The sequence below is a fragment of the Ranitomeya variabilis genome, chromosome 2 (assembly GCF_051348905.1).
Source record: "Ranitomeya variabilis isolate aRanVar5 chromosome 2, aRanVar5.hap1, whole genome shotgun sequence".
NCBI classification, from domain to species: Eukaryota; Metazoa; Chordata; class Amphibia; order Anura; family Dendrobatidae; genus Ranitomeya; species Ranitomeya variabilis.
The window spans coordinates 987992885-988019499 of NC_135233.1; the positions used below are offsets into that span (position 1 = coordinate 987992885).

The 26615-nt window shown below is 46.3% G+C and overlaps 2 protein-coding genes across 6 annotated transcripts in view; one reads left to right on the forward strand and one right to left on the reverse strand.

The window, feature by feature from the left end:
• The window catches only part of LOC143808394 (uncharacterized), a 426051-nt gene extending 420230 nt beyond the window's left edge, over nt 1–5821 (forward strand). For all 5 annotated transcript variants that reach the window (XM_077290990.1, XM_077290987.1, XM_077290989.1 and 2 more), the window contains one exon: nt 5717–5821. In XM_077290990.1, the coding sequence (XP_077147105.1) occupies nt 5717–5806 (90 nt within the window). In that variant the 3' untranslated portion in view covers nt 5807–5821. The remainder of the gene's footprint in view (nt 1–5716) is intronic.
• LOC143808393 (protein kinase C delta type-like) lies at nt 5564–13058 on the reverse strand. The gene is made up of 6 exons (XM_077290986.1): nt 12963–13058; nt 12380–12442; nt 11613–11751; nt 8955–9098; nt 8490–8615; nt 5564–5894 (listed from the first exon to the last, which is right to left on the reverse strand). Exons 1-6 carry the CDS (start codon nt 13034–13036, stop codon nt 5829–5831), a joined length of 612 nt encoding a protein of 203 aa, XP_077147101.1. The 5' UTR covers nt 13037–13058; the 3' UTR covers nt 5564–5828.
• Nucleotides 13059–26615: the final 13557 nt, after the last annotated feature.

Here is a 26615-nt window from a genome sequence, read left to right on the forward strand (position 1 = left end):
AAGAGCGGAGAGTGGGTTTTTTGACTATACCCATATTCAGGGTGAGGCCTAAGAATTTTTTTATTTCGGGGACATTTGTGGGGATCCAGGAACGGGAATGAAAGGCATTGGGTTTTTGGGAAATATACTGGCGGGCATATAGGTTGGTTTGGTGGACGATTAATTGCAGGACTTCGGGGCTAATGAAAATTTCAAAAAAATCAATGGGGGTAAAATTGGCGACATTTACTTTTATTCCAGGGACTGCAGAAAAAGGGGGAATTTGAGGGGAAAATGAGGTGTCATTATACCACAGCGGTGGGGGGACTGCGGTACTTGGTCCTGCCTCTGAAGCTTCAGCAGTGACGACCGACTCCGCTACCATCGGGCCGGGGGATCCCGTGGAGGAAGAGTCGTCATCACTGTCTGAAAGCTGCTGAGCTTCAGAGGCAGATTCTGTTTCACTGCCGGAGCTGCCGGAGCAAAGCAGGCTGTAAGCTTGCTCCGCGCTGAACGTTCTGCGGGCCATTTTATTTATTTCCAACCCCAACACCAACCCCAACCCTAACCCTAACCCTAACCCTAACCCTAACCCTAACCCTAACCAAAAATTTAAAAAAAAATTATATATATATATATATATTTTTTTTTTATTATTTTTTTTTATAATCCCCTGCTTATGATGCAGGGATTACGGAGAACGGGGGTGGATAAATTCGATGCTGGCGGATATGGAAATGGCTTTTTTTATTACTGACAGGGCAGCGCTTGATATGTAGTCTCTCTCTCTTCTCTCCCAGAACAACTACAAGGAGAGAAGAGAGAGGTACATCCCAAGTGCTGCCATGTTTATAAAACATTTGGGGTTTTGATCACTGTGATAGGACATATCACAGTAATCAAAACCCAGCAGCCTATGAGAAAATTCTCACAGGTTGCTGGGTCTCTGCTGGCAGATCATGGCAGGCGTACTGCGCATGCGCCCGCCATTTTCTTCCAGCAGAGAAGAAGAAGGGGGGCCGGGAGCTGTGGGCTGGGGACCCGGGAGCTGTGGGCTGGGGACCCGGGAGCTGTGGGCTGTGGGCTGTGGACCGGGGACCGGAGACACACCGGAGGCATGGTGGGGGGCTCTGGGGACTCTATTTCTCTCCCTTCTGATGTACGATCACATCAGAGGGGAGAGAAATGAAAAGCACACTGTTTTTTTTTTTTTTTTACAAACTATATGCAGCGATCGCAACCCCGGGGGTCTGTAAAGACCCCCGGGATTGCGATCGCTCCAGGGGTCGGTAAAAACCGACCCCAATACAATGCGGGGAGGCTGGGTTCTGGCGGCCGGAGTTAACTTTCGGCGGGCGCATCTGCTCATGCGCCCGCCATTTTGGAGCCGTGAGAGGAAGGAGGAGGGTCGGGGACCGGAGGGGGGACTTTTACGGTACATAAGGTACCGTGGGGAGCTCGGGGGACCCTATTTCTCTCCCCTCTAATGTGCGATCACATTAGAGGGGAGAGAAAGAAAGCGCAAGTCCGGATTTTTTTTTTTTTTTTGCGATCGCCGGTAAACGGTTAATTACCGGCGATCGCAAAAGCGGGGTCGGTAAAAACCGACCCGAATCATGTTCTCTGGGGTCTCGGCTACCCCCGGCAGCCGAGACCCCGGAGAAAATCGGACTGTGGGGGGCGCTATACACTTTTTCCACAGCGCCGTTAATTAACGGCGCTGTGGTTTAAGTACCCTTAGCGGCCGCCGTTAAAAGGCGTATCGGCGGTCGTTAAGGGGTTAAATATGCGGGGCCTATCATTTCTTAGCTATATTTACCTATACTTATCCTTACTTATCTATACTTATCTTTTTTTTTTTTTGTTTGTTTTTTTTGTTTTTTTATTAAAGACTAAACATACCTATCCTTTCTTACCTATATTTGTCTATTCCCTATACATTCTTAGAAATATCAAGTATCTATACCAAAAGCGCTACCCCTCCTCTGAACCTGCAGCTGATATATCTACAGTATCACCTAGCTGTAGCAGTATAAAACATCAAATTAATAAAATAAAAAATATATCTGCGCTGTGAACATCAAATGAGAAGACTGTATACAGGGCAATGGTCGTACTGTGATCAAAAAAATAATGATTACCTCATAAAAAAGTGCTGATCTAAAACTGGGACCATACAAAACGGTATTCCTCACCCTCTTTCTCCTATGATCTGTTAGTCCGTCTGTGTGATCCAGGTAGAAATAGTAGTCCGGTCTGGGCTTGTGTGATTTCTTCCAGGGTATGCACTACAGTACCTGTCCCGGCCGGTGACAGAACCTCATGTGCTCTATACCCACGTGCAGGCTCTGTGCGCTCCTCGGCTCTGGTAGGTGCTCTGCTTGCAGCAGGACCTAACGTGACGTCACGTCCACGTGATTGCTCACGTGACAGCCTATGGATAGCAAGAAGGACCAATTCCTACGCGTTTCGGAGCTGAACGAGCTCCTTCCTCAGGGATGGTCCTATTCAGCCTATGTGTACCATTTATAGCCTGCAGATGGGAACGTCACTATACTAGGTGTTAAATGCAAAAAGTTCTATTTCGCTATTCAAACCCCTTGGGACCAGAGTGTCTAACCTGAAGATCATTTTAGTTTCCTCCCTTGACATATGTCTAATATAATCACCACCTCGAGAACATTGACGCACCCTCTTAAGACCTGTAATAATGGTGCCATATACTGATCCATTATGGTGGATCCGAAAATGTTTTGAAAGCGGGTGTCCTTCATACTTTTTCTCAATATTCCTCATATGTTCACTTATCCTAGTATGAAGGGCCCGTTTAGTTCTTCCAATGTATAATTTGTCACAAGGGCACCTAATTGAATAAATAACCCCTTTGGTGTCACAGGTTATAAAATCCTCGATTTTCCATTCAACCCTTTCTTTCACTAGACGAAATTGTTTCTTCGTTTTCAATAATCTACAGGATTTACATTTTGTACACGGAAAAAAGCCCTGATGTTGACGTCCGAACAGATGATTTGGTACCGAAGACAATTGTGGTACTGTGGGGGCTATTTTGTTCCCCAAATTTTGGGCTTTCTTATAAACAAAAGGCGGATTTACTGGTAATTTTTCCCCAATTACCTTATCTTCCTTAAGAATATTCCAATGTCTTTTGACTATTTTACGGAAGAGATGTGTATTGGCACTGTACCTGGTGATAATGGGGATAATTTCCCTCCCTTGTTTATTTTCATTTTTCTCTTTATTAAGGAGAAGACATGATCTAGGTAATTCTTTGACTTGTTTTTTTACCAGTGATAAAGAATTAGGTGAATAGCCTTTATTAATAAATTTTTGTGTGAGAGCGCTTGCTTCACTCTCAAAGTCCTGTGTACGGGAACAATTTCTATGCGCCCTAATCATTTGACTTTTGGGAACATTGAGTAACCAATTAGGGAGATGGCAACTGTTAAGGGCAATATAGCTATTCCCATCAGTAGGTTTATGAAACGTTTTGGTTTGAATCCTCCCTTCAGAAATAAAAATACTAAGATCTAAAAAGTCTATGGCTTCAGTACTGGTGGTAGCCGTAAATTTTAAAAAATAAGAATTTTTATTTAAAACATTAATAAAATCGGACAATGAATCGGCACCACCAGACCATATAAAAATAACATCATCAATGAACCTCTGCCAGAGCACCAGGTTCGCACCCCACGGGGAGTTGTCATAAATGGTGTCGTGTTCCCATTTGCCCACGTACAAGTTAGCATAACTTGGTGCGAACCTGGTGCCCATGGCAGTACCCCACTGCTGGGAGTAGTAGTGCGTCTGATATTTAAAAAAGTTATGAGTAAGTATAAAACGCATACAATCTAAAATAAATGTGATTTGATCACTCGGAAGTGTCCCCTGTTTCTCTAAAAAGAATTGTGAGGCTAGACATCCTTTGTCATGCTGTATCACAGTATATAATGAAGTGATATCCATAGTACCCAGAATATAATGATTCTTCCATTCTATTTGTTCCAAAATCCTAAGGATATGGGAACTATCTTTAAGATAAGAGGGGAGACCTGGAACCAATTTTTGTAAAAAACAGTCCACATACTTTGACATGTTGGCCGTTAGACAGCCCACCCCTGATATAATGGGTCTCCCGGGGGGGTTAATCAAACTTTTATGTATTTTCGGGAGATAATAAAAGTATGCCGTCTGTGGATGATTTATATGCATAAAATCAAACTCCCTTTTCGTGATGATTCCTCGTTCGAATCCTTTTTTGAGTAAATCCTTCAATTCCTGGGCAAATAATACGGATGGATCACTTGGTAGGAGGCAATAAGTTTTTTGATCACCAAGTAAACGTGAGCATTCTATGTTATAATCTTCAGAATTAAGAATAACAATACCCCCCCCTTTATCCGCTGGTCTGATCGTAATGGCTTTATTTGTCTGAATCTGCTTAATAGCTTTTTGTTCTTCCACCGTCAGATTATTCTTGAAACTCGAACATCTTTTGTCTGAGATTCTTCTAATGTCCCTTATAACATTGTTTTGAAAAGCTTCAAACGCCTCAGAGTATTCTTGGGTTGGATTGAAATTTGATTTAGCCCTTAATGTGGTGTGAACAAACGGGTCATCAGGTGGGGAAAAAACAGTTCGGCTAATAGGATTTTTTAAAAAATGTTTTTTTACAGCCAATTGCTTCATAAATAACTTAATGTCAATGAAGGCCTGAAATTTATCAAACTTGACACTGGGGGCATATTTCAGACCTTTACTAAGTAAAGATGTTTCTTTTTTATCCAATATGTGACTACTCAAATTAAAGAGTTTTTGATCAAATTTTTTATTTAATTCTTCATTCCTGTAGGTTTGCTGCCTCTTTTTTTGGGCAAGTTTCCCGCCCCTGCAGCCCCTTTTTCTGATTTTTTTGGAACCACCTGAAAAAAAGGGTGGCTCTTATGTTTATTTTTTGGCACAGTTGATACTCTGGGAGGTGGATTTCCATTGGACTTAGTCGGTTTTTTAAGTGTTTTTTGGGGGGTAATTTTAGGAGTCATAGCAGTATGATTCTGAAATTGATCAGAATCATGTACCGTCAAAGGGTTACTATTGTTCTCCCTTCCACTGGTCGATGGAAGGTTCACATCATTCTCTAAAGGCTGAAACCTATTCTGGAAAGCATGTGAAGATATAGGGGTATAAATGGAAATCTCATGAGAGGAAGGCCCAGATTCCACCGAGATATTGCTCACCTCCAGTGAGTTTGTTGGGGCTCGCTGTCTGAAACCCTCGACCTCCTCTGTTGGGTGAATTGAGAAGCAACCATCTGTTAATGTACTCATATTGGTTTCATCTATTGTTATAAAATCATTCAAATGATTATATTTTGGGAATTGTTCTTCCCTAATACGTTCACTATTTATATTGTTAATGCTACAGTTTTGCAAAGGTGCTCTAAATAACAGATCATAGGAGAAAGAGGGTGAGGAATACCGTTTTGTATGGTCCCAGTTTTAGATCAGCACTTTTTTATGAGGTAATCATTATTTTTTTGATCACAGTACGACCATTGCCCTGTATACAGTCTTCTCATTTGACATTCTTAGAAATACTTACCTAGAATTATTATTTTTACCTATACTTAGACTTATCTTTTTCTCTTTCTTTATTAGACTAAATATACCTATCCTTTCTTATAATTACCTATACTTATCACTTAGTTATATTTTTGTAGGTCCCTGATGGTGTTGGACATCCGATGCTCTGGTCTTCTCGGCGTGGTCTTCTGGAAGCTCAGGTACGCAGCTTGCTCTGGTGTTATTGAGCCGGTGTCTTGTTGAGGGTTTTCAGTTGAAAAATGGAAACCCTCCGAATAGCTTAAAAGCAGGGACCCTGGGATTAGGCTTAGTTGGCTATAGAAAAAAATGCAGAAAAAAGTCATGGTGAACTTAGTGACTAATCAAACAGTTTTGACTTTAAGTATTGAAAATAATAGTTCAATATTAAAAGGAACCTGTCACCAGGTTAGTACCATATGAGGTAAGGCCAGTACCTTTCAGCCCTGATATACAGCATTCTAATATGCTGTATACATGCCCCCAACCAAACCTGCAAGACAAGCAAGACCTTTTATAATATTCACCTACGGGAGGTCAGGTCCGATGTGCATCGCTGTCTTGGTCCAATGGCTCCCTTCTTCTTGCAATGCCGTCCTCTTTCTTGCTTCGTGTGGATGATGCGTCCTTCGTCATCCACAGTGTCCCCGGTATCACACTCCTGCGCAGGCGTACTTCTCTCAGCCCTGTGAAGGGCCGATCAATGTCCTGCAGTGCGCATGCACCAGGAAAGTTCAAAGAGCTCCGCCGCATGCGCACTGCAGGACTTTACTCTGCCCCCTGGTCATAAGTATGTTTGCTCAGGAGCGCAATTCCGGGGACATTGTGTGGCTGATATAGGACACGTCATCCACATGAAGCAAGAAGGGGAACGGCATCACTAGAAGAAGGGAGGCACCGGACCTACACCAGTGATGCCCATCGAACCCGAACGCCCTGTAGGTGAGTATGTAAAAGGTCTTTTTCTTGTCTTGCATGTTGGAATGGGGGCAGATATACAGCACATTAGAATGATGTATATCAGGGCTGAAATGTCTCATGTGGGACAAACCTGGTGACAGGTTCCCTTTAAAGGAACATTTTCAAATGTGAATATAATATCTTAGAGACAAAACCAGCACCATGAGCATTGCAGCTGACGTCTGGTCACTTCAATGAGCTGCAGCGCCACTAATCATCTCTATGGCCGGTCACATTTCTGTCTCATCATACATAGGATGCTGAATTATGTGCAGGTAACAGGCAATAGCCCAAGTATGGTGAGAACGACAAGTGTTTATATCAGTACAATCTGTACTTATCACTTCAGCTCTGAACACTTTCACCTGTTTACAGACTCTTTCCGAATTGAAAAAAAAAATAGGAAGACCAAAAGGAGGAGTCACCGAGCCGCAGGTTACTTATTGCAGGAAAAAAATGTCAGGACAAAGAGGTCTCTATAAAGTAAAAACACCTTTATTATCTAGTACGGTAAGTGGCGTCACAGAAGGCGCTCACAAACAACATGAATAAGGAAAATATTATATAAAAAGTAATAATCAAACATCGTGGAAACACAGCGGCAGTTGGTATATAGGAAAGATACCTCTTTGTCCTGATACTTATTTCCTGCAATAAGTGACCTGCGTCTCAGTGTCTCCTCCTTTTGGTCTTCCTTGTTTTCCGAGTGGTTTTTCCATTCTTTGTCCACACCAGTATACACTGGTATTTTTTTACTCTAATACATTTTGTTCTTCCTGGTGTCTCTCGTTCTCTTGTACCTATAGGTCTTTCTGAATTGGCCTAGCTCCATCAGTTCTGTTTTTTGACAAAAATGTGTTCCTATTTTTTGTTTTAGTTTTCATCTGGTGTAAATTAGCAGTGGAGACTATAAAAAGGAGAAATGTTATTTAAAAATGTAAATTAATCTTTAGAATCACTTCCAGGTCTGCATGAAAAATATAAAAATCTTATGAACTGCTCCTTATGGAGGGCTCATGTAAAAAAATGTTTTACCAAGGGCGGTCTTCTCTAGCTCCAGCTACAGACGGCTGTGCAATGTTTTGTCTGATTAAAGGGAATCTGTCACCCCCAAAAATTGTATATGAGCTCAGGCCACCAGCATCAGGGGCTTATCTACAGCATTCTGTAATGCTGTAGATAAGCCCCCGATGTAACCTGAAAGGTAAGAAAAACAGGTTATATTATACTCACCCAGGGGCGGTCCTGGTTAATTTCGGATCTGATGGGTGCGGCGCCTCCTATCTTTATACGATGACGTCCTCTTCTTGTCTTCCTGCCGCGGCTTCGGCGCAGGTGTACTTTGTGTGCCCTGTTGAGGGCAGAGCAAAGTACTGCAGTGCGCAGGCGCCGGGAAAGGTCAGAGAGGCCCAGCAGTACTTCGCTCTGCCCTCAACAGGAGCCGCGGCAGGAAGACAATAAGAGGACGTCATCGAATGAAGATAGGAGGCCCTGGACCCGGACCGCGACACCTATCGGTCCCGAAACGAAAAGGGACCGCCCCTGGGTGAGTATAATCTAACCTGTTTTTCTTACCTTTCAGGTTACATCGGGGGCTTATCTACAGCATTACAGAATGCTTTAGATAAGCCCCTGATGCCAGTGGCCTTAGCTCATATACGATTTTTGGGGTGACAGATTCCCTTTAAATGGCTTGTACCTAACAGAACTTATAACTAGTTAATTATTTGCATGTAACCCTCAAAAGGGCCTGAAAGAAGAACAATCCTATAGACTAGACATACACTGCTAAGAGATTACATTGTCCAATAACGCGAGCCAAATTATTTTCCAACCCTGACACTAAACATAATGTATCACAGAACTAAAAGCGTAGACGATTGTGGGAGAGAATCTTATTCAGATCCATGGGAGAATTCTCCCATTACTTACTACAGGGATGTATGGTGGGGCCATCCTAAGGGCTTCCACAGAGACCCAATCAATTCGCTGGAAGAAGAGGTGTTCTCGGATGTCACCATGGACTCCTAGTCGCTGAACTGGATCTTCCTGCAGGAGCTGAAAAGGAGAAATGTATTTAGGATTTAGTGAGTGAACCCTGTGATCTGACCAGGAAAGATTATACACAGTGATCACTTCTTTCTGATTGTTTGTCTCCATGACGCGTTGTGTGCTGTGATGGTATATGATAGTGATATTTAGTGATGAGGGGGTGCAAGCAATGGATCTCTACTTCTCTTATCCATAGCGGGACATAGTAAATGTGGTTTACGAGGTTGAGGATTGGGAGAAGATGTCTGTGTAAGACTGTGTTCAGTACAATTACAGTCTCCGGGTCAGGGACTACTAACATTGTATGACCCCAATACTAGACCCTTATACCGGGAACATACTGACCTGTTCAATGATGTCCTTGGCGCCGGAGGAGGACTCATCAAACACTGCAGGATCGTAGGTAGTAAAACTGGTCAGCATCTGGTATATGATGACTCCAAGCGAGAACCAGTCGACTCCGGCGTAATACTGCTGCATGTCCAGGATCTGCCATAGAGCAGCATTATTAGTAGTGCCACCTCCTGTCACCGCACGTATATGTCACTCATATTGTTATGTGATCCTATAGTAATGGCAGTAAGTCTTACTACTCAGTCAGAGGCACAAAGGATCTTCCATAATTATGCTCCATAAATGAACTTAATAAACTATACTAACAGAGTGAATGTAATATATATGGGTGTGACGGCGCACACAACGCTCGGCTCAGCGTGTTACCGGCTCACACTGTAACCCCTTCATACCAAGAGATTGTCAGCTTTTTTTGTTTTAGCATGTTCCTTCTTTGAAGAGCCATAACTTTTTTATTTTTCCGTCCACATAACTATATGAGGGCTTGTTTTTTGAAGGACGAGTTGTACTTGACATCATTCGTTTTATCATGTGATGCACTTACATTTTTTTTATTTACCATGTTCATTATGTGATAAAACTGACAATATCATTATCCAGGTCAGTGAAATTACTCATTCCAAAAATGTATATATTTTTTTTATTTAAGTGGTGAAAAAGAAAATCTTAGATTTGTAAAAAAAAAAACAACCTTTACTTGTGTTGCCATTTTCTGAGATCATGATCATGTCATGGGCCCATTGATGGGAGTATGGAAAAACGCACACCCCCACCTGCACATGTTAAATGCCATTGTCTGAGATTGACCGCAGGATTTAACAGGTTAACGGACGTAGACAGAGCAGTGTCACACCCGCAGCTGATAACGGCACATGATGGCTCATTAAATCACCCATCATCTGCCGGAAAAGATGAAGGCTCTGCGGGTGAGCCCGCATGAAAGCAGAGACACAACATATATCCGGCATGTCCGCCATATGCCATGAAGGGGTTAAGGAGCTATCTGTGACATTATGGCTGATAGTATTGAGGTGGCGGCTGGCCTTTTCTAATATACACAGAGCAGCTTAGTCCGATGTACTAGATACAACTGATGCGTGTTATATAATAAATGTAATAAATGCACATAAAATAACACATTTTCCTGTATCATCATTACACATTTTATTAACCCTTTAGGACATCTATGGTCCGGATAACTCAGCATTACACCTGGTCGGCCATAGTTCACTGTCCATGTAGACATGTAGCCTGGGAAGAGTAGGAGGCTCTGGTCCTCCCATTTGGTGATTGTGGGGTACATAGCAGTGAAGCCCCCGGAGGTCACACATTTCTCACCTTTTCTGGGGATGGGTGATATTTATAATGAAAATCATTTATAGGGGGTTTCTAATACTTTATATTGATGAGCAGAACAGATCATCAATATAAGAATGGTGGGAGCCAACACCCGGCAGTCCCACTGATTAGCTGTTATCACCTCCGCCGGTGGTATAACCAATAAACAGGCGTCACAGCTCCCCTCACTGGTTAGTGGCCATTGCTGGTACTACAGATTAGTCCCTACTGAAATGAACACGGTCTGATCTGCAGTCCTCAGTACTGACCACTAAACACTACACAGGTGCGATGTTCTGCTCTGGTTGCTTCTGTAAGAACAGCTAATCAGTGGGATCGGACCCCCAATGATTTTATATTGATGAACGCGCATAAATAAAGCTAATCAATGTGAAATTACCTGAAAAACCTTTTACCGTTTTTTCCGCTTTGTAAGACGCACTTTATTTCCCCCAAATTTGGGGGGGAAATGTGAGTGCGTCTAACAAAGCGGATATACCGCTTACCATTACAGGCTGGGATGAGGGGGTGTCCGCCGCCGCTACCGCCCGCCTCCGCTGTCGTCCGCCGCCGCTGCCGGGGTTGTCCGCTGCTGCCCAAGGGTGATGCTGGAGGCTCCGGTGCTGCGGGGGGCTCTGGCGACATTTTGTGAAAGACCAGAGCCCCCCGGCAGTTCGTCCATGCGTTCCAGTATGACTAATTCCGGGAAAATGGCCACCGGAATCTCGGGAGATGAGATTTCAGCGCTGAGATCTCATCTCTCGAGATTCCGGCGGCCATTTTCCCGGAGTCAGTCATACAGGAACGCATGGACGAACTGCCGGGGGGCTCTGGCCTTTCACAAAATGTCGCCAGAGACCCCGCAGCACCGGAGACAGCCCTGCAGCACCGGAGACAGCCCTGCAGCACAGGAGCCCCCTGCAGACCCTTCATCCCAGCTTGCAGCACAGGAGCCCCCCTGCAGACCCCTCATCCCAGCTTGCAGCACAGGAGCTCCCCTGCAGACCCCTCATCCCAGCTTGCAGCACAGGAGCCCCCCTGCAGCACAGCAGCCCCCTGCAGAACCCCTCATCCCAGCCTGCAGCAATGCTCCACTCCTGCCTCCAGCAACGAGCCTGGGACCCTGATCCACCACAGCCACAACCCCTGGTAAGTAATAAGACGCATGGATTATAAGACGCCCCACCAATTTATTAAAAAAAGTTTTTTCCTATTTTTCTCCTCAAAATTTGGGGTGCGTCTTATAATCCGGAGCATCTTACAAAGCGAAAAATACGGTATATACAAAAAATAAAAACATTCTATTCTCACCTCAGGAGCCATGTCACCTATTGTTCCAGCGAATCCGGTGGCTGTTTGGTCTCCGTGCATGTTGTCAAGTGCTAGACCGTAATCCGTGATCTTAATATGGCCCGTCTCAGCCACCAGGATGTTCTCGGGCTTTAGGTCTCTGTAAGAAAAAGAAAAATAACCTGAGTATAAAGTAAGTGTTCTTCTTCTATCTGTGGTCACATGATGACAGATGGGAATAAACCGCTTTTCTCTTCCTGCTGTACTTTGCTCATCTGAGATGACTCCATTACTATGTCCCCTACCTGCGCACTGTAGGGATCACTGTATGACATGTGACGGCCGCTCATCTGCAGCTTCCTGTCTGTGACACCAGACAGGACGACTAGACCCCAGGTACAGCGCATCATTCTGTCACTGGGTGACAAAACATCAGATTGCACTCGGACCAATGTTATTCTATGGGGCCGTGTACATGTCTGATTGTTTCCGATCGCAACATGCCCGAGTTGGATCAGATTATCGGATCATGCTTCAATATGCAAGTCAATGAGTCCATGGAAAACATCACACTACACTCGGATGACATCTGAGTGCAGTCTGATTGCAGATGATGGAGACTTTTTTTTCCCATCTTCTCCTCATCCGAAAAAATGAAATCACACTGTGATCACTCTGATCAAATTCTGTTCAGAGTTTAATCAACGTGCGATTTGGATAATCGTCCGGATTCTCTTACATGAGAGAATATACGCTGGTGTGACCCGGCCTAACACTGACTAGATTACCTGTGGATGACGCCTCTTGAATGGAGGAACTGGATCCCACACACCAGTTCGGCGGTATAGAATCTGACAAAGAGAAAATGAATAAGTATCAGATCTCATAGAGAGGAAACCTGGGAATCATATCAGTCATTAGAAGCATTATTCTATATTATTCCTCTTAACTTAGAGGGTTTTATAAAAGGGTTGTCCGGTCTCAGAAGAAAAGTCTGCAGTCACTGTATATGACCGCCGAATCGTGACGGTGTAAGAAGTGCACACTATCAGTACTGCAGTCTCGAGAAGGTAGGAATGAATGAATGAATGAATGAATGAATGAGTGTATGAAAATTACATATTGGCGATTATGTTCTGACTGTACCCTGCACGTCTCTCAATTCTTTACTACTGAGAGAAGCCGGGTGAGACTAGTCAGCACGTGACCACAAATGTGCAAATTGTACACAGGATCGCCCACCTGATTGGGGAACACAGGGAAGTCGTGACCGTGTGCGCATTGCCCCCTGTCACAATCTGGCAGTCTGCAGTCATGTACAGTGACTGATGACTTTTCTTCTGAGATCGGACAACTCCTGTAACACATTACCTGGCACTGGCGATGTCTAGTGGCCCATTCCTTTCTAGAAGTTGGTGAAAGTCCCCACAGCGCATGTACTCCATTCCAAAGAAAATATTAATCTGTAATATGGAACATTTGCATTTATTATACACTAAAGACAAATACAGATTTTACTACTTAAAGGGAGGGTGCCGTGATTTTAGTTTTTGTATTAATAATTATTGATTATACAATCAATTATTTTTAATACAAAAGTAAATGTACCTCTTTCATACTTTTTTATTTATTCACTTTTACATTCACCACTGGAGGCCGCCATTTTCATTAGTGTGGGTGTAAGTGTCTGGGCACGACACTTGCACACCTCACTTACGGCAGCCATGTACATAGGAGCCAATGGTCGGGCTCCAACTCCATCTCCTGCCTCTCAGCTGTGACTTGGCCACGCCCACTGAGCTGCCGCGTCACAGCTGTGAGAGGAGATCGCGGCCATTTTGTTTATTTCCCTCTGCAGTGCCATCACACACACAGCTCAGTGCGTGCGATGGCAGAAGCTGCTGCTGGGAGAAGCTGCTGCCGAGGGTCCAGGGTAAGTATCTGCAGCGAGGAGCTGTGATTGCAGCCTGTACTTAGTATTACATTACAGGCTGCAATCACTGCCAACCTGTTCAGAGCAGAGCAGGGAGATCGTCACACTGCTCTGCCCTGAACATGACTCAGCACTTCCTGGTAGAGGAAAGAAGGTAAGTACAGCGTTTTTATTTTCTTATGCATCTACCACTGCTACCAGCTCCTATATACCACCTAGCACTGCCTGCCTGCCTCTGTATACCACTGCCTGCCTCTGTATACCACTGCCTGCCTGCCTCTGTATACCACTGCTACCTGCCTGCCTGCCTCTGTATACCACTGTCTGCCTGCCTCTGTATACCACTGTCTGCCTGCCTCTGTATACCACTGTCTGCCTGCATCTGTATACCACTGTCTGCCTGCATCTGTATACCACTGTCTGCCTGCCTCTGTATACCACTGTCTGCCTGCCTCTGTATACCACTGTCTGCCTGCCTCTGTATACCACTGTCTGCCTGCCTCTGTATACCACTGTCTGCCTGCCTCTGTATACCACTGTCTGCCTGCCTCTGTATACCACTGTCTGCCTGCCTCTGTATACCACTGCCTGCCTCTGTATACCACTGCCTGCCTCTGTATACCACTGCCTGCCTCTGTATACCACTGTCTGCCTGCCTCTGTATACCACTGCTACCTGCCTGCCTGCCTCTGTATACCACTGTCTGCCTGCCTCTGTATACCACTGCCTGCCTCTGTATACCACTGTCTGCCTGCCTCTGTATACCACTGCCTGCCTGCCTCTGTATACCACTGCTACCTGCCTGCCTCTGTATACCACTGCCTGCCTCTGTATACCACTGCCTGCCTCTGTATACCACTGTCTGCCTGCCTCTGTATACCACTGCCTGCCTGCCTCTGTATACCACTGCCTGCCTCTGTATACCACTGCCTGCCTGCCTCTGTATACCACTGCCTGCCTGCCTCTGTATACCACTATCTGCCTCTATATACCACTGCTACCTGCCTCTATATACACCTACCACTGCTACCTCTGTCCTGGGTAGCTAATCCTGTCCCGTGTACTGTGTCCTCAGCAGTCAGTATCACACAGGACAGGATTAGATACACGGCTCAGCAGTCGGTATCACATAGGACAGGATTAGATACACGGCTCAGTAGTCGGTATCACAGGATAGGATTAGATACACGGCTCAGTAGTCGGTATCACACAGGACAGGATTAGATACACGGCTCAGCAGTCGGTATCACACAGGACAGGATTAGATACACGGCTCAGCAGTCGGTATCACACAGGACAGGATTAGATACACGGCTCAGCAGTCGGTATCACACAGGACAGGATTAGATACACGGCTCAGCAGTCGGTATCACAGGACAGGATTAGATACACGGCTCAGTAGTCGGTATCACACAGGACAGGATTAGATACACGGCTCAGCAGTCGGTATCACAGGACAGGATTAGATACACGGCTCAGCAGTCGGTATCACAGGACAGGATTAGATACACGGCTCAGCTGTCGGTATCACACAGGACAGGATTAGATACACGGCTCAGCTGTCGGTATCACACAGGCCAGGATTAGATACACGGCTCAGCAGTCAGTATCTAATCCTCTCCTATGCACTCCTCTCCCCCCCGCGTGTCTTTCCTCAATGTGGTTTATTATTTTTGTTGTGGGAGATGAGGGAGTCGAGGATTATGCGTTCGGTATGGTTTAAAAAAGATTAATAAAGGACTTTATTTTGGCCGAGTCTTTATTTACAACACAACTATAGGATTAGTAATGGATGGGTGCCTTATAGACGCCTCTCCATTACTAAGCCGTGGGCTTGATGTCACCGGACAATATGGAGGTGACATTAACCCCACAAATATGAACCCCACTTGCTACCGCTACAGGGTAAGTGGAAATAGCCAGGCAAAGCGCCAGAAAAGGCGCATGTAAAAGGCGGCTGAGAGCTGATGTTTTTAGCCTGGGGGGGGGGGGACAGTATCCATGGCCCCTTCCTAGGCTATTAATGTCAGCCCGCAGCTGTCTGCATAATATTTGATGGTTATTAATTATAAGGGGGCCCCACGTCTTTTTTTGGGGGGTGTCAAACATTTTAATAGCCAGTAAAGGCTATAAGTATACAGTTGCGAGCGTGTGAGTGTGAGCACACCCTCCCACCCACAGACCAGTACACTGCTGTCCTGAAATACTGTGCTCCTGTCACCCTGCTCCTTCCACCATAGTCTCTCACCTCCCTAGAGCAGCACAATACCATATGGATCACGTATAATGCCTATATATATATATATATATATATATATAATCACATATACTCCCATAAAGACCACACATTATGCCGGGATATTATAATATATATATAATATCACACATTATGCCGCCAAGTATTGTGTGATCTATGTGACGGTATTATATGTGATCTATATGGCAATATTATGTTTGCTCAGTGTTGTGGAATGATGTAAAAACTATATGACGGTGGTATATGAGAACTATATTGTGGGATTATGTGTGATCTATGTGGAAGTACTAGGTGAGAATTATATGGCGGTATTATGTGTGATCTATATGGTGGTATGTGAGAACTGTATGACAGTATTGTGTGATCTATTTGATAGTATTGTGTGTGATGTATATGGCGGTATTATGTGTGATCTATATGGTGGCATTATGTGAGAACACTATGGCAGTATTATCTTCAGAAAGTGGACCCATTCTACGGTGGTTCTGGCTGAGCACCTGCACGTGGGTCTGGGGTAATAGAGGGGGCAGCATGACCTTCAGTTAGGTGCAGTCAGGGCTAGTGAGGCAGCTGAAGAGAGGGGTCTCATTTTTATCGTTACTATATGGCTACATTTCCTTCCCAGCGTCACCCCGTACTTCGCCTGTCGCCTCGCTTTCACACATCGCCAGGACAGGATGGAGAAGACAGGATCTGAGGAGGGGATTGGGGTCTGCATGCAAAGTCTGGATCAGAACAGGCCATCAATCCACAGAAATGTTTCCTGGATCTCTGTGGAGCAGACGGTCCATCCACGTGTATAAAAGACAGCGCTCTATGTACATACAATCCCTGGCTGCTCCGCGCACTGAACAGGGTGCCCCCATAGACCAGCACACTGCTCTCCTGAAATACTCTGTGCTGCTGTCACCCTGCTCCCTCCACCACATATCTCCCAGAATCCTTGCTGCCTGCCATCCTCGGTGACTGTCTACTTGTCAGTATAAGGCTGCCGTCACACTATCAGTATTTGGTCAGTATTTTACCTCAGTATTTGTAAGCCAAAACCAGGAGTGGGTGATAACTGCAGAAGTGGTGCATATGTTTCTATTATACTTTTCCTCTAATTGTTCCACTCCTGGTTTTGGCTTACAAATACTGATGTAAAATACTGACCAAATACTGATAGTGTGACCGCAGCCTTACTCTGCAGTCACCAACAAAATGGCTGCTCACTGGGTTCCTGAATATCATCCTCATCCCTTAGCAGACACCCAGGAGGGGAAGGAGAGGAGACATCACACACGTCAGCAGACTCCGCCCATAATTACTGCAGTGCAGTAATGTGAGCTAGTTGTACACGAGGTTTTTCTGAAATTTCAGCAGCTGCTCCCCCTAGTGTTTAAAAGTGGAAATTCCAAAACTTTTCAAATTATTTTTCATATTTTACTAAATTATAAACAAATGAAAATATTTTTTAAGAAAATTTAAACATTAATTCTTTACATTTTTACAATTGCTGTAAAAAAAATTTTTTTTATGGCACCTTCCCTTTAAAGGGGTTTTCTATCCAAGAAAGTTAAATGAAAGCATATTGCTGTGATATGTAGTCACTCATTGAATGAAAAAGGTGTTTTAACTGCTGGGACCCCTAAAATTCTAAACAATTATGTAGAATACTAGATTGTGGCCCGATTCTAACGCATTGGGTATTCTAGAATATGTATGTCCACGTAGTATATTGCCCAGTGACGTAGTATACAGCAGAGCCACGTAGTACATTGCCCAGCCACGTAGTACATTGCCCAGCCACGTAGTATATTGCCCAGTGAAGTAGTATATTGCCCAGTGACGTAGTATATTGCCCAGTGACGTAGTATACAGCACTGAGCCACGTAGTATATTGCCCAGCCACGTAGTATATTGCCCAGCCACGTAGTATACAGCACAGAGCCACGTAGTATATTGCCCAGTGACGTAGTATATTGCCCAGCCACGTAGTATACAGCACAGAGCCACGTAGTATACAGCTCAGAGCCACGTAGTATATTGCCCAGTGACGTAGTATATTGCCCAGCCACGTAGTATATTGCCCAGCCACGTAGTATATTGCCCAGCCACGTAGTATACAGCACAGAGCCACGTAGTATACAGCACAGAGCCACGTAGTATATTGCCCAGCCACGTAGTATATTGCCCAGTGACGTAGTATACAGCACAGAGCCACGTAGTATATTGCCCAGCCACGTATGACAGGTTAAAAAAATAAAAAATAAACATATACTCACTTTCCGCAGGAGCGTTGTAGCTGGTTTTACCATAATCATAAACACCCCGAGAATAAAGGTAACATAATATGTAAGAGCCGTAAAACCTCAAAAACACTAGCAAGCTGGCTATTGTTTTCAATCCAACCTCAAAAAAATGGATAACTATTAGAGCCATTTTGTTCTGCACATTAATACCTCCTACATCACATCTGTAAAGTTTGTCCCTGGCAGAGGTATTGCCCATTGAGCAGTGAGGCTTGTAGTGCAGCGACAATTGATAAAGGGGTTTTTCACTCTTATAATGAGCCCATCCTCAGAATATGTCATTAAAGGGAACCTGTCACTACCCCCAGGGCCTACTAAGGTAAAAGAGCCACCTTCAGCAGCACTAAGGCTGCATTCTGTGGAGGTGGCTCTAAGGTCCAATCAGCTGTTACCGTCTCCTCTAAAAGCCGGATGTGAGCAGTGTACGGAGCACACAAGGTTTAGTGGTCACTCCTGGGTCCTGCAGGACAGCTCCCATTCAGATGAACAGGTTACCAACATCAGAGAAGTGGCCAAATCTTATAGCGCTAAGTAGTCACAATGATACCTTAGTCTGAAATGCGAAGGCTGAGTGGACGAGGAAGGGGCTTCCAGATGCCAGCTGCAGAACTCGCCTCTCCACCATCACATCCAGCCTATCCCCTCCGGCCAGCAGGGCTGTTTTGCCGATGATCTTCACTGCAAATTCTTTGCGGGTTAAAGTATCTTCCGCCATCAGGACCTTTCCAAAGCTTCCAACTCCGATCACATGGTGGAATAATAATCTATCCTTGATGGAATGAGAGATTATGCTGGAGCTGGATGGCCAAACACCGCTGCTTCCTACCAGGGGGGGTGAATGGGAAATGTCAGAATAAATCTAACATTTACAGGACATTATTCACACTGAGGAAATCTTCTGTTCTAAGTAAAGCTTGTTCTTCATTTCATAAATTGTGTTAAAGCGAAGCTGTCACCAGGTTTGGCCAATATGAGATATGACACCACCATTCAGGGCTGATATACAGTCTTCTATAATGCGATATATCTGCCTCAACCTGACCCGTGAGACAAGAAAAAGACCTTTTATTAGTCCCACCTGCGGGGCGGTCCGGTCTGAGGGGTGTCGATGTTCTTGGTCCGGCACCTCCCATCTTCCTACGATCCTTGTCCTCCTTCTTGCTTCGCATGGATGACGTATCCCTGCGTCATCCACACAGTCTTCTCGGCATAGCGCTCCTGTGCAGTCATACTTCTCTGCCAGATTGAGCGCAGAATAAAGTATTTCAGTGCGCAGGTGCCGGGAAAAGACAAAGAACCTTGACGTACGCGCACTGCAGTACTTCGCTCTCCACTCAAAAGGGCTGAGAAGTATGACTGCACAGGAGCGCGATGCCGAGGAAACTGTGCGGATGATGCAAGGACGTGTCATCCACACAAAGCAAGGAGGATGGCGATCATAAGAAGATGGGAGGCGTCGGATTAAGAACATTGTCACCCTTTGGACCGGACCGCCCTGCAGGTGAGTATAATAAAAGGTCTTTTTCTCTTACAGGTCGGGTTGAGGGCAGATATACCGCACTATAGAATACTGTATATCATCCCTAAAAGGTGGTGGCCGTATCTCACACAGGCCAAACTTGGTGACAGGATCCCTTTAATGGATTTTATTAATAAGCAACTTAGTATTCATGTAATTAATCTTATACGGTTCTGTCTGTTAAAGAGAACCTGTCACCCCCAAAATCGAAGATGAGCTAAGCCCACCGGCATCAGGGGCTTATCTACAGCATTCTGGATTTTACCTGGACATTCGATTTACAGTGAATTTATTCTCAGCTAATTCGATTTCCTTTACTAAGCTCTCAGGTACTGGGGTATGGAAAGACTCCCGAAGCATAATATGCAGGAAAAAATACCCAGAAAATTAATACTCCCCTCACAGCTCCACTTGTCTGCTCTTTATCATCCACAAGGTCCTTGGCGCTGCTCCTTACTGCCAGCATGCGCTGATGGAACCCGGTCATCTTCACACTAGGCCGGGACTTCTGTCCGTGACTAGGCCTGTGAATTCCCTGCTCATCCAAAGAGATGTCCTGGGGCCTACTTGCAGCTGGAAGTCCCTTGCTAGAGTCATGAAGCAAGTCATGATGTTACGACATGTGCCACAGCCTTACGAGTACTGTAGACCAGGACTTCCAGACTCAGGGACACCCAGGGTCTACTCCCAGCCTAGTGTGAAGATGCCTGAGGTTTCATGGCACAGTGATGGCAAGTAGAGGTGTTGAGGACCGTAAGGGGGACAACAAGCAGCAGAGACATTAGTTTTTTAACCTTCGGCCGACTCTGTACAGTTCAACAAAAATTGTGGAAACTATTTTACTGAATTCCTTAGGAGCAAACTACAAAAAATATGGAAAAGAATAGTGATGTTTGTAAAATTGAACTTCACTTGAATATGGAGCGCCCCCACACCTGCCGCAGGGCCGAGGGGTACCCGGAGCCGGGCCTCTAAGGTCTCAGTCTTCGGGGTTGTCACGGTGGCTGGACCCGGTCCGTGGCCCTGTCAGTCAGTGGTGGGACGTCCTATACAATCGGTGATGTAGTGGTGCAGTTGTGGGGTGCAGGTCGCGGTAAATAACGAGGACACCAGGTTGCAGTCTCTTTACCTCTTTACTGAAGCTCTCAGGGTCCGCAGTCCAGAATACGGTTCACCAGGCTGCGCAAGTCCGGTCGGTCCAATGGCACTTCCAGAGCTCTCCTTGCAGGTGGAAATCGGTGCCTTCCTTCTAGCGCTATGTGTTGTAGTCCTTCCCTGCTGTGCTTACGGAAAGTACCCCACAACTGTTGTGTCTGTTTCTCGTGTTCCCTCACAACAACTTAATTCGCAATGATCTTCTCGTCCCTCCAGATACTATGGTAGGAACGCACCCGTATGACGGGGAGGCTCGGAGATCTTCCGGGACTCTATCTGCGCCCCTCTCCTGTTGGGGACCCCCCTTTGTCTCCTGGGTGATGCGTGAGACAGTCCGCCTGAAGCTAACTGCCCTGCCGTAGGTCTGAGGTATGGCTTGAAACTCTTTACCTCCTCGGCGTTCCGGCCACCGGTAGTGCGCCTCAGTAAGGTGCTGCGTCTTTCAGCAAAGCCCTCACTGGTATCTCCTTTCGCTTGACTTCGTTTCTCACTCAGCACAATCTATCTCGCTTCTTAGTCCTTCCTTGGGCACCGCCGCTATTCTGAGCAGGCACGGTCCCTTTACGTTCTCTCAATGCCAAGCCTCTGCCAGGATCCCACCCCTGGCAGAGACCCTACAGTCTCTCCCTTCGCAACACCCCCTGCCACAGGATGTTGCTCCGTTCAATCCCATCAGCGTTCTGTCTAACTTCCTGCCTGACCCCCGGTTTACCCACTATGGTGGGGAGTGGCCTAATGAATAGCACCCTTAGCTCCCCCTCGGAGGCCCAGCTGTGAAATATATTGGTGACTGTGATACCTGCTCAGAGAACTCCTTCAGTGCCATCGAACGCACCATGGCCCCCCTTAGCGGCGGAGCCATGATACTGCAACGACCAGGACTCTGGGGCGCTGCACTCCCCCCTGGTTAAACACAGTACTCCGGGACTGGGAAGAAAAACAACAATACAGGTTAGCAAAAAGACATACAATTTTGTTGAGTGCAAATAACAATAAGTATACTTAAGTAGGCTTCCCTTTATGGGAGGTGAGGACACTTTTAACGTTACAAACATAATCAACATTATAAATTACAGAGCATAAATAACTTCTGTTACCCAAACCGGGTATTCTACTTAGTGCAATTTTTGAAACAATAACTTAACATTGCCTTTAAGAAACTCACACTCTTAGTCTATCAAAGGCCTTCCTATAATCACATTACAGGGCAAGGTAACTTCACATTCTCCTTCTTGTGAACCTGCAGGACCGCCTGTCCCTACGGCACCAGACCTACTGCCTCTCCTTTCTTCTACAGGACCGCCCTGTTCAGCCAGGGCCTACTGCCTTTCGCTACTATACACAGTATAGACATAACATTCCTTTCATTTAAAGAACTCTGAGCCCGCTCTACTCGGCTCCTTTAAGGACTCACTCTCTAACCCCTACGGGTTCTCTCTCTGTCCTTAGTAACAAAGTAACTTTTCAATGGGGACGCGGGGTTTACCTTCTATCCTCACCTTCATTATTACTTCTTTCACTTTCAACTATGCAGACTTCTACATCTACCCCTACGGGCTCTCTGCATCCTTTCTTCTTACACAACATTATTCAAATTTCACATTTCAACAAATTTAACACATATAACTCGGCATGTAAAACAGTTACATTTTCTTTTCAAGGCATCATTATCACATTACTGTTCTGCAACAGTATCACTTTCAAGTACAAGTTTTCACATCCCCTTTAAGAAGGGACCAGGTCTCTCTGAGGCAGCTCGTCTTCTCAGCCTACCAATCTTATGCAAAGTTCCAGTCCGGGATCTTCACAAAGTGTCTATAACTAGGATGGATAGGAAAGGTTTCTTCGCAAAGTGTCTTTTAACTAAAACCAATAGAGAAGGGATCTTCGCAAAGTGTCCTTGGCTAAAACCAGTAGGGAGCACCTTTAAGAAGGTGCAAACTATTTACAAAGCAAAGTTCGAATCATGCACAGTCCATGATTTCTGCAGTTTGTGTAACTTTAAGAGAACAACAATAGTGATCCCGGGTCAACAAAGGGATCACCTTTAACCCTAGACGGGTTTAGCAGCAAAACAACACAGGATGAACAGTTAACTATTTACAGTTTTCATGGTATCGAGGTTTATTCTTCTTCAGGTGGCTTTGGCTCCGGGGCCCCGGCCACCGTAGCGCGGATACCAGCGGCAAGCCCTGCAGGAACCACCTGGTCGCCTGTTGTCTGAATTTGAAGCCTAACTCTGTCGGCAAGTTCAGGAGCTGCTACAAAGCGTACAGTAGAAACAGTAACAAGGTCTGGCAGCCCTGGATTGACCACAGTTGGGGCCACAGGTGCCATTCTCTCGGGCTCGTATCGCTGAACTTTCCGGGCACGCCATCCTTGTGTGTTCCAGTGACGGGTATACGTCACCTGATCCCCTTCCCGGAGTGGTTCACCTTCTCGATCACAGCAGGGAGTCTCCACGTCGTAGCCGGCAACGAAGATGCCAGTAGGTAGACCTGATTCCCAAATGGAACCCCACCCCTTCTTTGGGTGGAATGCCGCCACCGTTCCTCGCCTGACAGCATCCGTCCCATCATAGATCATTTTTTTACTCCGCAGTTCCCGTTTTTCAACTTCAGTGCGCTGCCCCCAATGCTGGAGCATGCATTGTTTGTATTGGTCCCAGGTAAGTACCGCAAGAGTGGACCCGTTCTCCCGGGATCCATCCGCTCTAAACCAGGGGGTGTCCCACCGAAGAACTACTCCATCTAAGCTCACGTCCACGGGTTCCCCCACTCCAGTCGACAGCGGTGGCACCATCCTCCCTAGGTCATCGGGGGATAGCACCATTAGCCCTGCCGAGATAAGTCGCTCCCTACTGAGATGGAGGTGTGTCATGGAAGCGGGCTCGTGGAGGGGAGCAGGGACGTCGGCCATACCTGCGCCTAATGTGGTTCCATCGGTGTCGCTCCGGTCCGTTAACGAGGACACTGGAGTCGGCTGCAGCCCGGACCGGGGCTCCTCCAATGGGATGCTCGGATTCGGCTCCGCTTGCTGTGGTTCCTCCTCCTCTAACTCCGAGGTCGGGATTGGTGGATGTAGCTCCGCTGTCAGTGTCACAGGCTTCCGGTCCATCTCCGGTGAAGAAGGGCAGGCCGGAACTGCTTCTTCCTCGCTCAGGCATTCGCCGTTCATCATCGCTGCCTGATAGTCGGTGGCAGTGCATGCACCTAACTCCGCCATTTCTCCGAGGTCGGGCTTCTCCGTCACCAGCCTCTCGCCGTTGCATATCAAGGGGTGTTTCTCTTCTGCTTTGGGGCAGGTCATTCCTCTGCAGCCAGAAGTGCAGGGGGCGGTAGCCATTTCTCGCGCCACACTGGGGGTCTCCGCCCATAACACGCCCTCCTTCTCCTGGGGTGTAGCAATGGCGGCACCTTTTGGCGGGAACTTTTGGCGGCTAATGGCGCAGCACAATCTTGCAATAAAGTACAGTCCAAGCACAATAAATCACAGTCTCTAGGCACACATGACCTGATTCTTCAGGCTTAAGTACATCCTGTTCGTGACGCCAAGTTGGAGCGCCCCCACACCTGCCGCAGGGCCGAGGGGTACCCGGAGCCGGGCCTCTAAGGTCTCAGTCTTCGGGGTTGTCACGGTGGCTGGACCCGGTCCGTGGCCCTGTCAGTCAGTGGTGGGACGTCCTATACAATCGGTGATGTAGTGGTGCAGTTGTGGGGTGCGGTAAATAACGAGGACACCAGGTTGCAGTCTCTTTACCTCTTTACTGAAGCTCTCAGGGTCCGCAGTCCAGAATACGGTTCACCAGGCTGCGCAAGTCCGGTCGGTCCAATGGCACTTCCAGAGCTCTCCTTGCAGGTGGAAATCGGTGCCTTCCTTCTAGCGCTATGTGTTGTAGTCCTTCCCTGCTGTGCTTACGGAAAGTACCCCACAACTGTTGTGTCTGTTTCTCGTGTTCCCTCACAACAACTTAATTCGCAATGATCTTCTCGTCCCTCCAGATACTATGGTAGGAACGCACCCGTATGACGGGGAGGCTCGGAGATCTTCCGGGACTCTATCTGCGCCCCTCTCCTGTTGGGGACCCCCCTTTGTCTCCTGGGTGATGCGTGAGACAGTCCGCCTGAAGCTAACTGCCCTGCCGTAGGTCTGAGGTATGGCTTGAAACTCTTTACCTCCTCGGCGTTCCGGCCACCGGTAGTGCGCCTCAGTAAGGTGCTGCGTCTTTCAGCAAAGCCCTCACTGGTATCTCCTTTCGCTTGACTTCGTTTCTCACTCAGCACAATCTATCTCGCTTCTTAGTCCTTCCTTGGGCACCGCCGCTATTCTGAGCAGGCACGGTCCCTTTACGTTCTCTCAATGCCAAGCCTCTGCCAGGATCCCACCCCTGGCAGAGACCCTACAGTCTCTCCCTTCGCAACACCCCCTGCCACAGGATGTTGCTCCGTTCAATCCCATCAGCGTTCTGTCTAACTTCCTGCCTGACCCCCGGTTTACCCACTATGGTGGGGAGTGGCCTAATGAATAGCACCCTTAGCTCCCCCCGGAGGCCCAGCTGTGAAATATATTGGTGACTTTGATACCTGCTCAGAGAACTCCTTCAGTGCCATCGAACGCACCATGGCCCCCCTTAGCGGCGGAGCCATGATACTGCAACGACCAGGACTCTGGGGCGCTGCAAATACATTTTCCTGACTCTACTTATCACCTATCTTACTCTGGGACTCTCATGATCACTAGAAAAGGACCCCTGCAGTCGTCCATTGAGGAGGGTTTTTGTATATGATAGTGGTGAAACATGCATATTGCTATTTTCAACTCAAAATTTATGGGACTGATGGAAACAGCAAAGTGCTACAGTATTGTGCTGGCAGCTCTAGATGGGAGATCTGAAAAGGTGTTTAAAGGGATCCTGTCAGCAGGATTGTGCACAGTAACCTACACACAGTGTCAGGTCGGCGCGTTTATACTGATTAGGCCAAGGTCACTCTTGTGAGTGCAATGTGAGAAACCGGCGCGAGTTTCTCGCCTCAATACCCAGCACTGCTTCCGGCACTTGGGACTGGAGTGTGCGGCTGCATGGATTTCTATACAGCTGAACACTCCGGTCCCAAGTGCCGGCAGCAGTGCCAGGAATTGAGGTGAGGGTCTCGCATTGCACTTGCAAATGTGACCCCGGCCTTACAATGATACCTTGGGCGATGTGGTTGTTCTTTAATCTGTATTTTCAGTTTTGTGTTAATGAGATTCTCATGCCCTAAGGTGTGTTTGGTGTATATGGTGTCTGATAATATATTAATAATGCAGACTGCTGACAGGTCACTGATCCCTCACTGACCTGCCCACTAGTTTGCATATTGAATATCTGTATATACATAAAAAGTGCTTCTGCAGGAAGGTGCCGGCCGTACCACCTGCACTGCAGCATAATCGCATGTTTACTGTGACACGAATACATTTTATTCATGTTATTCAGCTTGGAGAAAAAAAAAATTTGAAAATGGCACTTGCCGCACCTGCGCAGTAGCAGCTACCGGTGTATATAGAGATCCGATAGCTGCTATTGTGCAGGCATGGCGGGTGCCATTTTCAAATTGACTTGCATCTGGAGGGGCATCTAAACGGGCATCTGGACGAACGCTACAACTGTCACTCCAGAGCAGAGGTGCGGTAAAGCACTTACTGCAGAATGCCAGGGGCATGTCATAGTCACAGAATTCCCAAAACTCGGGAGCAACATAAATCAGATTAAAGCTACATTTTCTCAGTTATGATGCAGCTAAAAATATAAATTTGCAGACAAACCTGCTGACAGTCTCCTTTTTAGAAAATCACTCCAGTATATTTTTTCCATATACAGTATAAA